Here is a 16,914-nt window from a genome sequence, read left to right as displayed (position 1 = left end):
TATATATATACATATACATATATACACCTTATAACAGCATTGTTTCATTGTAATTTTATGACATTTTACATACTCAAAATGTAAAATATTACCTTTTTTATCTAAATCAGATATTACAATGTCGTATTCCCCAACAAGCACAGACCAATGGGCTGAAAATGACCTACTCTTAGTATTGATGCACCTGCAGTGCCTTATAAAAGTAGCATATTGTTTTAATTTCACAACCTTAAAATCTCATTTAAATCAACACAAACTGGATATTGTGATATATAATGATATCACTTCCTTCCTAAAATTACTTAACAATGATATAAAACAACATGTATATAATATGTATAATATAACAGGACATGGATACAGGCATGTACTGGTCGCTCAATAATAAATAAAATTTGCAGTCAGTCGATTTTATGTTAAAACTTCCCTGCAACTTTTTTTTGTTCATTACTGAACGGAAACTGAAAGAAGCCAGGCCGACTTTAGTGTTTAAAGTGCAGCTTGTATAGAGTGGAGCAAACAATAAATAAAGATTTGTGACCACATCTTCCACAGCTACACTGTCCCTGTAAAAAGTCATATCGTGGAAAGGGTTCCACCCCAAAACCAGAACTTTCAAATATCAATCTAGTGCTCAAGGCTCTCTTAGTGGGCAGTGAGATGACAGCACTTTAGAAGCAGAAAAAAGAAAGTGGGGGACACTCATGCCAGTGGTGTGCAGAAGGAAATGGAAAATTTTTTCAAAGGAAAAAGAGAGACAATTTGATTTGTGACATATCAGAGAATTTGTTCTTTATGTTTGCCAGTTTGAAAAACCTTTCTATGCATTTTGAAAGGGCTCTTGAAAGAGTTATGTAAGTCCACTTCTGAGAAAAATACTTTTTTTTCTCTTGGTTTTAAACAATTTTTTTTCTGGGACACTTGGACTCAAAAAATAAAAAATGGTTCAAACTAGAAAGAAGTCCTCTACAATGAAACATCCATATTCCAACCAAACATAACAGGATTTCAATTTTTATAAATAAGGTAGCTAACATCTGGCTTAAGACTTTGCTATGAAAGATATGTAAAATGTTTCATTTCACCAACATTAAATATCTAGCTACTCTAAACTTGTGATGCAACTTTGTTGTATGACTCATTTCATAAAAACGTTCACCACCTTCTACTCTTAAAAATCAAAAGTTCAGCAGAACATGAGAATCATTTGCTATTGGATGCTAATGGAGCAGAGCAAACAGAGCAAAATAGAAAAGTTTCTATGATCGCCTATATTAGGGGTTAAAGATATTTTTCACATAAATGTAGACATGAAGAAGCTGAGAGTTTAATAAAACACTAAGACTATGCTGAAAGATAAAATGTGCAGATGTAGTCTATCTGATTAAAAAAGTAACAAAGTCTTTCAGCTGCTTCTCCTGCCCCATTCAGACATGTACGCCTTTCCTTTAATCTGACAGCTTCCCCCTTTATGTATGAACTTTTCCATATGTATGTCATTTTTCCAATAAAATTGTGACTCCTATCTAACACGGTTGAACCTAGTGACATTAACGGACAGGAACGCGCAAGATTGCATTTGAGTTGTTGTTATTTGGCCCAATTTATAAATAATAAAGTTTACAAATAACATGTATGTCCTAGAAATAAGACATTTTTATGTTGATTAGCTACTGATTGGATGTGATGTTAGAAAACAACAAAGTGATACAAGGGTGTGAAAGCTCCATTCACATGGTCTATAGGCTGGTTGGTGACCATCTAGATACCATTGGTAGCAAGTGACTGTTGAAGGGTGATGACTGTCGCTATCTACTTGATGTCTAAAGCTGCAGCCATGCAAGCCAGGAGAATCACTTGTTTCTACGGTGCTAAATGTGTATTCTGCAACTGATTGGCAAGTAGTTGCTGCAGGTTGTTGTCGGTTGTTAGTGTGAAATCAGTTGCAAAGAAGTGTATGGTGCTGCACCAAAACTTCTATGCTATTGCTTTACAAACACTTGTAAGCTACTCTTTAAGTCGTAGTTAAACTGTGAAAAGTGCAGCGCAAACCAGAAACGCTCTTCTTCTACACTCCCTATTTTTTATTTGTTGTTGTTTTATTTAACCTTTAATTAACCAGGAAAAATAAACTTTTGAGATTAATAGCATGTCCTGGCCAAGAAGGACAGTAGTCAAACATAAGTTGGATAAATTATTAGCACATATCCATATATATATATACATCCAAATCTACACACTGGTTAAGTACAGGCAAAAAATAGAAATAAAATACACAAACAACCAAATTTTATAAACTTCAGATTCAATAAAAAAATTTATAACTTGGAAAAAGTAATTTTCTAATGCCAGAAATAAAGGTAATAATATTAAAGCAAAAGATTTATAGCCTGAAATAACTGCCACCAAGTCATTTGAAATTGCTCTAAATTCATAATGTGAGACCAGTTTCTTAAGTTTTATTTGATTCGGCGGCTCATTTCTGGAGGAACGAACTTGAATACAATCTGAATGGTTTTTGCTGTTGTTTTTTTAATTCAGTGTGACTCTATGGGAAAGACAAGGAGAATCTTTCCCATTTCCTATTTGCATCGCAAAGTCTTCCTGCATCTCTAAAAATAAAGGGCAAATCGCCATCATCTATGCAAACTACTGGCAACTGCAGCAGCAATCCGTTAGGGAGCAAACTAGTCACAAGGAGGTTCTTTACAACTGATTTCAACCAGTGACACCTCCACGTCTCAGCTGCTCAGAGAACACACATCTTTTGCCTGGGATCAGGCAGGTTACTCAGGCCTTGGTTTTTCAGTAGTTTGCCATCTTTTGGTGTAAGAATTACTAACTCTATGCAATAATATATGTTAGTATATCAATTTAGGTAAACTTCCATATTAGTACTTCAGGTTGATAACTGGTTCCAAATCTGTCCTCTCTATTGGTTTGGCACTACCACCAGTTCCTTTCATCATTGCTGATATTTTTCTGGCAGTTGTGCATTACAAAACAATTATGTATAACCGGTGGAAGTTTAACTTTTGCCCCCTCTCCCCGCAGAGTAAAAGTACAATGCAAATGCTAAAATTGCGTAAACTGTATATTTGTAATGTGGGACTTGATAGAAGAATCCGACCTATAAGCAGGAAGAATGCTGATACAAATATTTAAAAAATAAAATAAAATAAAAAACCCTTACCAACATACCTAGTGACATAATGTAATATAAAAACTGAAATATTGCTTCAGTTGTTAAATTACATTATGTGTCTCTAATTACCTTATATCCAGTGATGGTGCTAACATGTCTCCGGGGCATCTTCCATCGTACACTGAAGGCAGTGCAGTTGATTGTCTCCAGCTGGATGTCTAATGGAGGACTCAGGCGATCTGGTTAAACAGAGACGACACACTTAGTGACAGATATAATCAGTAAGGGAAAGAGGAGATTTACAAGGGAGGAAAGTACAAGTTTGGTTGTATTAGAAAGCTGTGACCACCTAGTTTTGGACTTAAATAATGTTATGCCAGATACATTATGGAATTATTTTGGATTTCATTACAAAGAATCTTGATGTCCTGCTATCAGCACGGTTCAGTAAGTGATGAAATGTAATTTACAACATAAACCTAAAGCTGCTGAAATAAAAATTTTCATATTAAGCATAATTCCAAAATTCACTTTTCTGTTAAATGTATAAACAAACAAATCGATGAAGAAATATCATCATCACTGTGTTATTGTACAGTACCCTCCCTGTAGGTGTGATTTGATGGGCTTAGCAGCCAATCAGGCAGATATTTTCATCAGGAATTGTTATAGACCAAAACTCAATAAACTTAAATGTAACTATTTCAGTTACAGTTACACTGTGGCCAGAAGCAACACTTCAGATGAACATGAATGCTGCTTCGTGTCTGCTAAATCATTAGCTGTTTAGCTAACATGCTCACCACAAAATATCAGTGTTGTGTTCTGAGGCGGTTTCCCAGTCTTCAAGTCTACAAAAATGTTGTAATACGGATTTCAAATGTGATATTTTAAATCTTTACTTAGTACTTTCTACATGTTGACAATGCACACCATATTTTTAAGAATCATAATTACAATGCTTGTTATAATTTTTGATCAATAAATCATTAAGGTAAGCTTGAAGACCTTGGTAAAAAAAACCAAAAAAACAGGATTGTTATAATAAAATAATAACAATAAAGTGGTACAGAAATGTTTTTTCTGTGTTACTATTCAAGCACTTGTTTGTTGTTTTTGTTTTTTGGAAAAAAAAAATACAGAGGATTTCTTGCAAAGTGTGCACCATTGCCTAACCTCTGGATTGGTGCTTTGCTGCCAGTTTTGAACAAAATAAAGTCTCTTGCAACATATTTCCCAACATTTAGTCTGGAAAGAAATTACACTCTTTTCCACTTGAGTGCATTTGAGTGGTGAAAAAATGGACCACTTCTAGCTTATAATATCAACTGACTCTGACTTCACATGTCATTTTTTCATGGTTCTAGATACTACAAAGGCATGTAATTGCCTTCCCAGTGTTCAGCTATGGCCTTAAAACACAGTACTTAGAAAAGTTCTTAAAAGAGCAAGAAAGAGCAGCTACGCAGCTGTCGATCATTAGGACTTCTACTGGCTTCTAATGTCCTGTGACGTGACGTGGAGAAGCATGAGCAGACAGCAATGTTTACAGATTCATATTCGGACACTTTTTTGTCAAAATATTTGTATATAGTGAATATTTGCCATAAAAATGCTAAATATTGCTGTACAGCACCTCAATATGATGTATTTTAGTGTGCTTGCAGATAGATTTCCCTCATTAAAAAATATGAAATGCGAGCGTTTGGTTCAAAATCTCAAATATTAAAAATATTAGCCACAATTTTTCTGTCTGACTGACAGTTTGTGCTGGCTTTTACAGCTATAAACTGGTACTGAAATCAAAGAAACATAAATATAGCAAAGCAGAGTGCTGTAAATTGAAATCCCATGTAGAAACTCTTTTCCACTGTTCCTGTATTTTCTTTCCCGTGACTACCCTTTTCTCCCTCTCAGGATGACCTTACTCCTACCCACTTCGACCCTCTTCTTCCGTCATCTCTTTTCCTTTCTCGCACCCTTGTCTCTGCTCTTTCACCTGAGTGGATAATGAAACATGTCAGGTGAATTCCCTGATCATTTATCTCTCCCCAGGGGTGTGTTCCAAGCAAACACATGGGTGCGCTGAACTCACAGATTTCAGATAGAGATAGAGAGAGGGGTCTCTGTGAATCATTAACTGTATGTCTGAAAACTTACAACAAACTACATGATGGATCGATGTGACTTTTAATACCTTTGAATGAACTGCTATGAAACTGTTATTGCACTTAATTGTGTGTTGAGAAAAGCTTGATATAGCCACCTGACACTCATGGTGTTTATAGCAGTTACTATTTGTCTTCCATGCAACACTAGCCTGATTTTTTTCCCTTTCAAACACATAGAGGCTTGGACTTTTGTTTAAAAAAAATGAAACACTATTACAGTTCATATTTAAAACCTTGCTGTGAAGCAACCTGCAGAGCCTTTCTGTAAGATGCCATTCAGAAGTGCTCTGCAGCATGTGTAAGTCTTCATCTCTGGGCACATTCACGGCTACTCAAGGTGCCTGATTCAGCGCAGAGAAGCTGTGTTAAAAACACTCAGCACCGACTCACACAAACCTTGACAGTTGATTTAGCCAAAATAACCACTCTGCGGTTCAAGTGGCCGAATCGTTACTGTGCCACTTGTGAAAGAGGATTTATGGGTGTCTGGCGTGTGGTCCTCTCTGAAACTAATGTTAACAAAACAAATATTGATCAATCATATCTATATCGGAGATCACATTCGAGTTTGGCCAAACGTTAAAGACCTCAATGTCTACAAACTGCACACTCTCACTGTCTCTTGATAAAGTAACAGACTTGCTTCTTATTAACATATTTTTTAATGAATATGCATAATAGTAAAATTTCCATTTGAAAAGCCAAACTGTTGCTTTCAACCTGAAGACATGGTGAAGTTCAAAACGAGCATCAGAATGGGGAAGAAATGTGTTTTAAGTAATTTTCTGCAAAACTGTTGATATACGGGGATTCTTTCCTGCAGAACCGTCTTTAGTGTTTACAGAAAATGATACAAAAAAAGAGAAAACATTATGTGTGCAGCAGTTCCCTGGGTAGAAATCCCTTGTTGATACCAGAAGTCGAAGAAGAATGGCCTGACTGCTTTGAGCTGATAGGAAGGCAACACTAACTTAAATAACCACTCGATTCAATCAAGACTGAATGGACAACATGAACAATGAACAAGCCTGAAGTAGATGGTCTACAGAAGCAGAGGACCACACCAGGTTCCACTCGGCTTTGATTCTCACGACCTTACCAAAATGGGTCAATATAAGATTTGGAAAACTGGTTGCTTGGTGTTATGAGTTTCAATTTCTGCTTTTACATTTGGATGGCAGGGCCAGAATTTGGTGTAAACCATGGGTAGGCAACTCCAGGCCTCAAGTGTCGGTGTCCAGCAGGTTTTAGATGTTACCCTGGGTCTACACACCTGAATCAAATGATTAGTTCATTACCGTCCTCTGGAGAACTTCAACATATGTTGAGGAGCTAATTTAGCCATTTAAATCAGCTGTGTTGGATCAAGGACACATCTAAAACCTGCAGGACACTGGCACTTGAGGCCTGGAGTTGCCTACCCCTGGTGTAAACAACATGGAAACATGGATACAGCCTGCCTGGTTGGCTGGTAGCAGTGGTGAACTAGCCATCTGGTGGCAGCATCCCTTCATGACCACAGACATAATGGGATGTATTTTCTTATGGCTGCTTCCAGTGGGTTAGCACGCCAAGTCACAAAGCTCAGATCATCTCAAACTGGTTTCTCAATCATGACAGTTACTTCACTGTGCTCAAATTACCTCCGTAGTCACCAGACCTCAGCCCAGTAGAGCACCTTTGGGATGTGGTGGATCAGGAGACTTGCATCATGGATGCAGTCGACAAATCTGCAGTAACTGCTATAACATGCCAATATGGACCAAAATCTCTGAGGAATGTTTCCAATACCATGATGCATCTATCCAGTGAAGAATTAAACCAATTCTGAAGGCAATAAGCTCCAATCAGGTACTAGCAAAGTGTAAATTGGCTGGTAAGTGTATGATATCAAAGTTTCCATCTGTCGCATACAGTTAAACCAGCATATCCAGCATAAGTTAACACTGTTTATTTTAAGTCCAAACTGTACCATGCATCACAGCAACATGTGACTTTCCTCAGTTTCAAATGTGTGAATATAAAGTCTTTTTTTCATGTGCTACAAGATCTAGGGCACTTTCAAAAAGCTGCTTTCATAATATTTACTCTCACTCAGTCAGCAATTATCAAATCTTATATTCAGATATTTTCTTTCTGAATAAGCCACCTATTCCCTCTGATTATCATCCAATTATGAAGAAATGCAGCTCTTTTCAGGTATGAGCCATTCAGAGATCATTTTTAGTAAGACACAGGCTTTTATGGTTCTCTTCAACAAATCTAAGGGATAATTACACAAATCTTTTTCCAATTACTAAAAAAATCAAATCAAATCTAATGCATGTGTAAGGTGATGGAAGATGTTGGGAAAAAAATGGGGAAAATGAAAAAACAAACATTTTCACTTGTTCTGTTACTAATGTGTATTTTAAGAGGGGGCAAAAACTGTCAAAATCCTGAAAAAGAAAGACCACCTGGATGTCATTCATTGTGGACCCTTGCTTTATTTTTAAGCTTGAATTTAAGTGTTTTCATTAAAGACAGATGTGACTCATGTGGACACCGAGTCCTGTTGACATTCCCCCTCCCTGAGAATGAGGTCTGAAAGACCTCAGAACAAAAACAAGTACAATTGTCACTAGCAGTCATGAAGACAGAAGTAAAATCATTCTGTTTTTGGCAGTCTAAACTGTGGTGAGTTTATTGTGCTGACAGACAGATGTGAAAGTCAGCCTGCAGTGGCCTGTGGGCCCGTAAGAGTGAGGGCGGGAGAAATACAAGAGTCAGACAGAGTGACAGTGAGAGAAAAAGGAAGTGATGGAAAGAAAAAGAAAAGGAAAGAAAGGGGACCAAAGCGAGGAAAGGAAAAAGAAGGACAAAGAGTGAGGGAGTGGAGGCTGTGCACATATCATGAAATCAACATCCAGGAATTTCTGTCCAAAGGACACATTGGCAAGTTTAATGATGGCTGCTCCAGTAAAGCTGAAGATTTCATTTTCTTTCATTCTATCCAGCTGACATATTCTGTAAAACTTGTAGCCAGCTTTTATCATCATAAAGTATGCCTTGAGAGGAGAAATTTCCATTTTATCTGGTTTTACAGTCCACACCATAAATATTTACTTATTTCTTGCTCTTCAGGCACTGTTCTTAAACATGTGTAATTTGAAATTAAATAGCAGATAATAAATTCAAGTAACATTTATCTTTTGTAATGAAACTAGGTTTTTTATGAGTATGGAAAAATATGAAAGGGATAGGTCTCTTAGGGACATTAAAGTAATACTAAGATATTACATGTGATGTAAAAAACTTTGCATAAAATTGTGTAAGGTTAAAGCAGACTTAACGTTACTGGTGTAGTGCAGCAAACATGATGAGCACAAACAAATACTGTGATTACATCCACAAGGCTTCACTATAAAGACCAACTTAAAATAAAATCAATAATGATTAGGCTATTGTTATAACCGTAACACCTTGTCGGAGCTGGTTTTAGCTGCAGAACTTACCAGACCTTCGAGCATTTGATCTTCTTGCACAAAAGCAAACGTTGGCTGTGCAAATTGCAAAGAAAAGTAGATACAAAAGACTTCTTTGTTTGCACTTAAATTCCATGTCTTGTTTTGGTCGAGATTTTCAAAACCAGTGACCAATGTTCATTTTATCACACATTCAAACGCGCATGTAAATGCAGCTAATCCCGTCGCTGATAAAAGTTTTCTTAAAAACAAACGTTTTTCATCCAAATTTTGGGGACGAACGCCATCCAAAGACGTGCAGGGTATGTCCGAGAGGAGAGGGCATCTACGGTTTGACACTGATAAGATTACAATCTGCAAAAGATCAGTGGGAGGGACACATTAGCGGACGGACGGGCAGCCACGGTGCTCTGACAGGCGCTCTGACAGACGATGGAGAGGGCTGTTCCGACAATTCACGCGTAATGCGCACAACTGAACGGTAGCCACGGTGATTCTTTTTTACTGGTGGAGATCCATTTCCTTTCGCTCCAGTCCAAGTATTAGACAACAAATAAGATGGACAGCGAAGTGCAAGAACGTAGGGCCATTTAGAGCTAAGAGGATAATAAGCGTCTAATCCGCACACTGGACACAGATGGAGAGCGTGTCTTTACGCAAAAGCAGGGGAGCTGCTCAAGCAACAGACATTCAATATGAATACAGTGTGTGTGCGTTTGTAATTGAGTGGCTGTGTGTACAACAAAACCCAAAGAGAATAAATTAACTGATTAATAATGTTAGCGAGAGAGACGGTTAGTTATCCATTAATGTGTGACTAAATTACCGAGAGAATACGTAACCATTCATTATGTTCTTCATAGGAGTCTCAGCCCGAAAGAAGTAAAATCTAATCAAGAGGAAGGGTCTCTGTATGATTTAAAGAGAGAGAGCGGTGGAGAGAGGTTGAGTGAGAGTGAGAGAGAATGAGTTAAACCCTCGTGGTGGAGGCAGGCAAGAAGGGCTAAAAAAGAAATAAGTATAGAACACATAATACAAGGCACTTTTTGATGCTGATAAAGTGCATTACCTACAGACTTGGTGAAAATGTAGTTTCATCCATTACATGTCCTACACATATTAGTGTCAGCGCAGCAGCAGTGGGCCTATTAACCCGAACTATCCACCTGGAGGAACACATTTTGTAACTTGATTCCATTTTGGTGTCCATTTTTGTTATATTAGTTAGGCTAGATAAAAATCTAACCCACAGCTAGGAACCACTCTGATTTGTTAGGCTATTTTCATTTTCACTGCTGCTCATCTACTTCAGCTTAATTTTCTCTGCCAGCCATATTCCACCTCCAGAAAAGGTATGAAAAATTCAATGATCCCTCAAGCCATGCGAGGTAATTTGAAAATAATTTTGTCTCATTTTGATCTAGTATTTTATTCCTCACACACACACACACAAAATGTATCCTGTGGGAAATAGAAAATGCATATTTGAGGCATAAAATAAATTCCTACAGAGACATAGTTTTACCTATAAACTACACTTAGTTGTGGTCAGAAGTATACATACAATCATCATAGGTATGACTGTCATGGTAATTTTATTTTTATTTTTTGCTCTTAATGATTTCTTTGAACAGTTCTTCTACCAAGCTGGAATAACTGCACAACAAACATCTTTAATGACTTTAGAAAAACAAGACCTGGTGTGCAAGTTTGAATTTATTTGGGATTTTCTCTGATCCGCACAGGGTCAAAGCATAATATCAGGTTAAAATATACAAGTGTTGCCGAAGGTTCTACAATGCCTTTTAACTATACAAGGCCAAGACCTGTTAACTTTCCATTATCATGACTGACCACAACTGGTAGTTTATCTTTGCCAGCATAAAAATGGTTTGTTTTACTGGATTCATCAATACTCAAAATAATAGTAAAGTCCAACGAATGGAGCCTCCTGGAGCCATTTCTAAACAACTGCAAATTCCAAGATCATCAGTTCAAAGAATTAAGTACAAATTATTTTGGATATGTCACCATGTTGGCAAGGTCTGGAAGAAGCCCAAACTGTCACCCTCAAATAAGAGGAAATTAGTTAGGTTCAAGCTTCCCATGAACTGGAAACTGCTGACACACTAGCATCACTGTCTACAGTGAAGTCCGTCACCATGAACTGAAAGGGTGTTGACCAAGAAAGAAGCCCCTGAGCCAAATGACACCTTCAAGGTTTAATGAAATTTGCAGTTGTCCACATGGACAAGCTAGGTGCCTTCTGGATAAAGGTTATGTGTTCAGACAAGACAAAGACTGAGTTGTTTGGCCTCAGTGACAAACGGGATGTTTAGAGTATTGAAGGAGAGGCTTTTAAACCTCAGTACATTGCACCAGTTGTCAAGCACGTCGGTGGTAGCATCGTGATGTTTGGCTGTTTTGCTGCCATTGGTACAACGCTCCCAACACACATCAAAACTGGCTTTGGAAAGGATAAAGCAGGCGAACACTAAGCTTCATCCCAAAGCTCCAACCTCAACCCTGTTGAAAATTTGGGGACTATGCTTATTAAAAACTGGGTCCATGTCAAGAAAGCCATAAATTTACATAAACTCTACTAATTCTGCCAAGAAGTGCCATCAAATGCCAGAATTATGTTACAAAGGTAGTTGGCCAAGATGCAACTTAACGTATATTCAACCAAATATTAGTGGGGTCGTATGCATATACATTATTTGAGCTTGCAGGTATACCGTATGTCAATTAGAGAAAATCCAACATAAATTCAAAGTTGCGTGCACCTAGTTCCTGTTTTTTAAAGTTATTAAAGATGTATGGCGTACAGTCATTCCACCCTGGAGAAACAACAGTTCAAAGAAATCATTAGAAGCCCCAAATTACCCTGACATTCATACCATGATGAGCATATATACATTTCTGACCTGATATAATTCCACACACAGTTCATCATTTTAAAAGGAGTCCCAGACACCTGGAATTGTAGAAGCAATATTACAGTAATAGCCAAGACTCATTAAGGGTTAGTAACCTGCAGACACAGGATTTTTTCGTCTACGTTGGTTGGCTGCTGACTGACTGTTGGGAGCAACCTGGGGTTCGGTGTATTGCCCAAGGGCAATTTAACATGAAAAGAAACCAAAACAAAAAATCTGAGAATATCAAGCCACAGCTGCCCACAGTTGTTTTAGTAGAAGTTCAAAAAGAGCAAGCAGACCTTACAACAAATCAGCAGTTCTTATTCACTCAGTCAGTATGGGAATATTGATTGTATGCTCTCAGCAACAAGGTAGAGCTCAGTTCAGACTTTGGTAGATGGAATTTTAACTGTTTGTCATCAAAAATGAAAATTACTGCACTGCACCCAAGTGTTAACTTTCTGACCGGTTTTATAACACAATGTACAACAGAAGTGAGGTCCCTGTGTATTAAATGTCACATAATTAAAAACTATACCACCTTGTAGTAATTTTGTTACTTCTAGGTTTATTTTTGTGCTATTGCAACAATACAAATGCACCTTTATATCTTTTGTTTTTATCTAATACTTCATATAGCTATGTTTATTTGTCATGAAGGTTCAGTCTTCTTTGGGAAGGAGGATACCAGCCTTGCGCAGGTTTTAGGAAAGATGCTTTACAAATATTTTCAGCTGCCCCTTTCTGTAGGGGATATGCCACTCTACATTTATCTTCAAAATGCCAGAAATACGTTCCATTAGATTCAAGTCAGGTAGTATACTTGCTCAGCTTACAGTTTTGGGTGAAATCTGGGTTTCAGTGTATTGCCAAAGGGCCTTTTTTTCAGTTTTTAGATTTTTTTCCCCTTTTAAAATGCTCATATATATTTGCCAAAGTGCTTTGGGTCATTATCATGCTGTAATCCTCCTCTTCTGGTGAGCTTCTGGAGACTAATCTGGTCAGCTGGTATTTTGGTAAGGCCACAGGCACTCATGGTGCAATCTATAAATGCCATCAATTCAACACCACTACCACCTCTATACTATGACTACATTTGTTATGGCTGTATGGATTTGTGGCACACACACTGGAACCCATTTGAGATGAATAAGTGCTCTTATTTTCCCAAAATATATCTTTTTATATTTGTGTGTTCTTGCTCTTGCAAGCAAGTGTATCTGTAACTTGGATAATCTTCAGAAGTTGTCCAAAATCTCACATAAACTCTTGTGCTAAGTGTGAATCACTTGCCCGTCTGTGTTTTTGTCAGCGGTGTCATTTTGTGGCTATGGCTTTGATGGCTTGTTCTACACCTCCTGATTACCGCTGAGACCGTCTTTCTAATGACTTTCAGCTGGTCACCAATCTTCACCAAACAGTTGCCCTGAAAATGGTTCTGTGTGGAGCCGTGATGTAAACGTGCAGGCAGACACAGCCTGTGGGTCTAGAACTGAGAAATTTTATAACCGTGTTCATGCAAAAGGGGACCTGTAAATGATAAATGGACTGTGACTTATATGAGACATATGCTTTTCTGCTCAAAGTGCTTTTAGACTAACAGCTACCCTCTCCCATTTATGCACATCCATACAGTTCTTTATTGCCTTAAATCCTTTCTACCTATCATGCATCAACTCACACAGTATCTTTCCCACGGACACTTCAACATGCGGACAAAACAACAAGTTGACAACCTACTTTACTGCTCAGTTTTAATTCAGTGATTGAATTTTTAATTAATTTGTTTGTGTTTTGATTGTGCATAAGAGAAAATACACCACTCTGCCAACTTAGAAAATAATGCAGTTATGGAGAGGTGACACAGTTTTAAATTATTTGACATTTACGTCGTATGTTACTTACTTCCAGCCCACACTTTATGTAACAAAGAGGGCTGTCAAAGATGGAAGAAATGACCTTTTTACATTTTACATTTCTGACAACGTCAAAGCGAGCTCACGCTGGACCAGGTATGCATGCCGACAAAAAGAAATGATGACAAAGAGGCAAATTTTGCACCGATATACCACTGCAAAGCCTATGCCTCTCTCATATCTCACTCAAAGAGGACAGCTGACTAAGTCTTGCATGCAGTTAGCAGTGGCAGTCCTTTTAAAGGAATGTCTTTGTAGGGTCTCAGTCATCCAGGTGATGGTAATCTAAGGAGCTCGGAGAGAAAAGCAACTGGACTTCCTCTCATCTCAGAAGCTTCTTCGGTTCTAATGAGCGAAGTTGTGGCTCTGTAACACAATCAGAACAACATATACACTCTGACGAGTTAACAGGTCTTTATTCTGTGCATATTTCCCTTCATAATATGTAGTTTATCACTGATTATGCTTCGAGTCTGAATCACAGGCCTCCAAATAATACACACTCTAATAATCCATAATCTAAGCTGAGTTAATGCCTTTTCTTTTAAGTTGTCCACATGTGTCTTCTAAAGCAGTCTGACCGTTCCCCTGTAACCTCTGACATCAACAAGGTTTTGCACATAGAACTGTAGATTTTCTCTGTTTTGGGCAATTCTTTGTGAACCCTATGGTTGTGTGGGAATATTATCAATGAAATCTTAATTCTCTGCACTATATTTCCATTGTGACATAGTAAAAAAAAAAAGTTTAATTTAGATGATTCAAAAGCTTCTTTTCAAACCTAACCAGTGTCAGGGTTGGCAGTTGGGATATGTAGAGCTTGTAAACAGCAAAAAATAAGCTGAACTGCAATAAAGTCTGGTGTCTGCATAATGAGGCTCAAGGATCACAATTTAGTTCAGTCCTGAAAGAAGTGAAATTATAGGCAAAATCCAAAGGAGGTTTCGAGTTGTGACATTATAAATCAGTATAAAAGTTTCAAACTACTTGTTAGTTATACTGTACATTGCCATTAAAGCCTAAAACGCCTATCACCAAGCTTGGGGAGGATAGTGAGGTTTCACTTTGTTTGGCCCAGTGAGGAACTCAATGGTTCCATCTCCTGGGCAAATGCAAATACACAGGAAAACACCGAGTTAGAGAGACAGAAATGAGAATAAAACAGCAGCAGCCACTAACAAAGCCATAGATTTTTCAGTACTGTCATCAATCAATTAATGTTTTGTTAATAACCTAATGAATATATTAACTAATCAACAAGGTAAGTTTTCTCTTTCTCACCAGGCTGACTCAGACTATGACAGACAAGAGACGAGATAGCCTTAACATTAGCCTTGTTCCAAGAAATTATTTTTCGTACTCTTCATTTTAATCTGTAGAAGCAAATCAACCAGACTGGTGGTTTAGAAAATTGCGGAGCTTAATGAGAAAAACAGTAGGCTGCCCTGAAGTCAAAAGACCGTGACGTGTTTTAGAGGAACTAATTGGTTCTTTCTCACCACACCATGAAGATCATTAAAATGTCAATACAAATTAATTTCAGTTTGGTTTTGAATAGAAACAAAGTTTTAAGTTCCCCAACACCTCTGGGTGCTGTCATCATCCACCTTTACATATTTATATCAGTTACACTTGTTGAAGCATTGTTTTATTGCCATGTTTTATTAAAAATGTGTAGGAAAATTAATCAGGCATATACTTTTGATTTTTTTTTTTTTTTTTGGTGAACTATATTACACTACTTGTATTTTTACAACAACAGAATATGATTTTTGCTTGTTTGTTTGTGTTTCAGAAAAGGAGATCGTTCAGGAGTCTGCGAGATGTTTCAGGAAATCATAATTAAAAAACAAAGAAAAGAAGAGAATACTCAAAGTGTGGGTTTTACAAATATGCTGTAAACTTGCACATTGTGTACCATATTTAATGTGGATAGCAGTGATTTACAGTGTCCACTAGTGGCAGGATCAGACTCCTGCATGCAAGTGTGTAAAGAACCAGAACATCTGGGTTCATTGTTCCACCGGTTCATATCTGTACTTGAAATTCCAACTTCCAAAATGCAGTCAGACGTTTGGGTTTTGCAGCAAACAACAATTTCACAATAACTCACAGTCACAAAACTGGAGACAATTACAGAGTAAATGGTTTATTTGCTTAAGCATAATAACTGTTACTGACCTTACTTTAACATTTCTGAGCCAAGTCCCTGCGGTTCAGCTCAGCAGACAGCATCCACATTCACAGCTCCCGTAGTCTGATCGCTCGCAGCCCGAGGCTGCAGCAGCACCGAACTACATATGGTGTAGATTACTCTCTAAACACTGCAATGGCTCACCAAGGGGGTGCTTCTTACAACCTATTCAATGATTTACACACCACACAAATGTACAAGTAGATGTAACATCACCAGCAGGGAAAGTTTTTTTGTTTGTTTGTATTTCGGATGGGCCAACAAGCTCTAATGTAGCACGTCCTTTGAAATATTAAAGTCCTCTATAATCTTCCTATAAGTGCAAGATAATTATGGGCTACATTCATTCACGGGCTATTTTGTGAAAAAATAAAGGTTTAATTCAGCAGACTGAATTAACTTTGACGTGGTTGTTGTGTCTGATGTTTGTTCATCAGTGTGCAGAAGTGTGTTCAGTGTGAAAATTGAAGTGTTTTTAGCTTTTCCTTCTCTGTGCTGACCTGAAATCTAAACATTTAACAGAACTGGTGAGCTGGTTTTGAAGAACAAAAGTGTGTAGTTTAACTTGAAATATATTTGCATAATACTCGATCAATGACATGTCTGATGTACGGTTTTATTGATTTATTTATTCATTTTTTTATTTGTGGAAATGTCTAATGGTGATCTCCAAAATAAAGAGAAAGAAAAGTGAAGTGGTCGTCTCTCATTTATTGAGTTTAAAGGATGCTCATGAATACATTAGCAATAAGAAACTACACAACCTGGCCCATCAGTGTATATCTACCTTACATGTATAAAACATGAGTGTTGGCAACTATGTGAGTCTAAACTTTAACTTTAAATAGCACGTTAAACCCATAGGTAATGTAAGCATGCTAACATTGTTACACAAGCAGAGCAAGATGCTGATATTTAGCATGTAAGACATCATCAATGGTCAATGGTAACTTTATTGTCCCTGACGGGAAATTGATTCGCAGTATGTCAAAACGAACAACAAACATACAACCAACACATCACGTACACTCATTAAAAAAATACTATAATATAATATAAACCTGATAAAACAACCTAGATTTTCCATCAAAAAAAGTGCAATG

At 37.4% G+C, this 16,914-nt stretch overlaps 1 protein-coding gene across 3 annotated transcripts in view; it reads right to left on the bottom strand.

Annotated features, from left to right (window-relative positions):
• Positions 1 to 9,366, bottom strand: part of LOC102305024 (pikachurin) — a 26,352-nt gene extending 16,986 nt beyond the window's left edge. For 2 of the 3 annotated variants that reach the window (XM_005916202.2, XM_005916203.2), the window contains exons 1-2: positions 8,811 to 9,365; positions 3,275 to 3,384 (exon numbers count right to left, since the gene is read on the bottom strand). In XM_005916202.2, coding sequence (XP_005916264.1) covers positions 3,275 to 3,384; positions 8,811 to 8,916 — 216 coding nt within the window. In that variant the 5' untranslated portion in view covers positions 8,917 to 9,365. Of the gene's footprint in view, positions 1 to 3,274; positions 3,385 to 8,810 lie in introns of all 3 variants that reach the window. The other variant, XM_005916201.2, reaches the window with a different exon arrangement.
• Positions 9,367 to 16,914: the final 7,548 nt, after the last annotated feature.

This window comes from Haplochromis burtoni, unplaced genomic scaffold, assembly GCF_018398535.1.
Source record: "Haplochromis burtoni strain Fernald_Lab_line unplaced genomic scaffold, NCSU_Asbu1 Contig_18, whole genome shotgun sequence".
Lineage (NCBI taxonomy): Eukaryota > Metazoa > Chordata > Actinopteri > Cichliformes > Cichlidae > Haplochromis > Haplochromis burtoni.
Note: the sequence above shows the minus strand (reverse complement) of the source record. Positions and strands in the feature narration are given on the sequence as shown.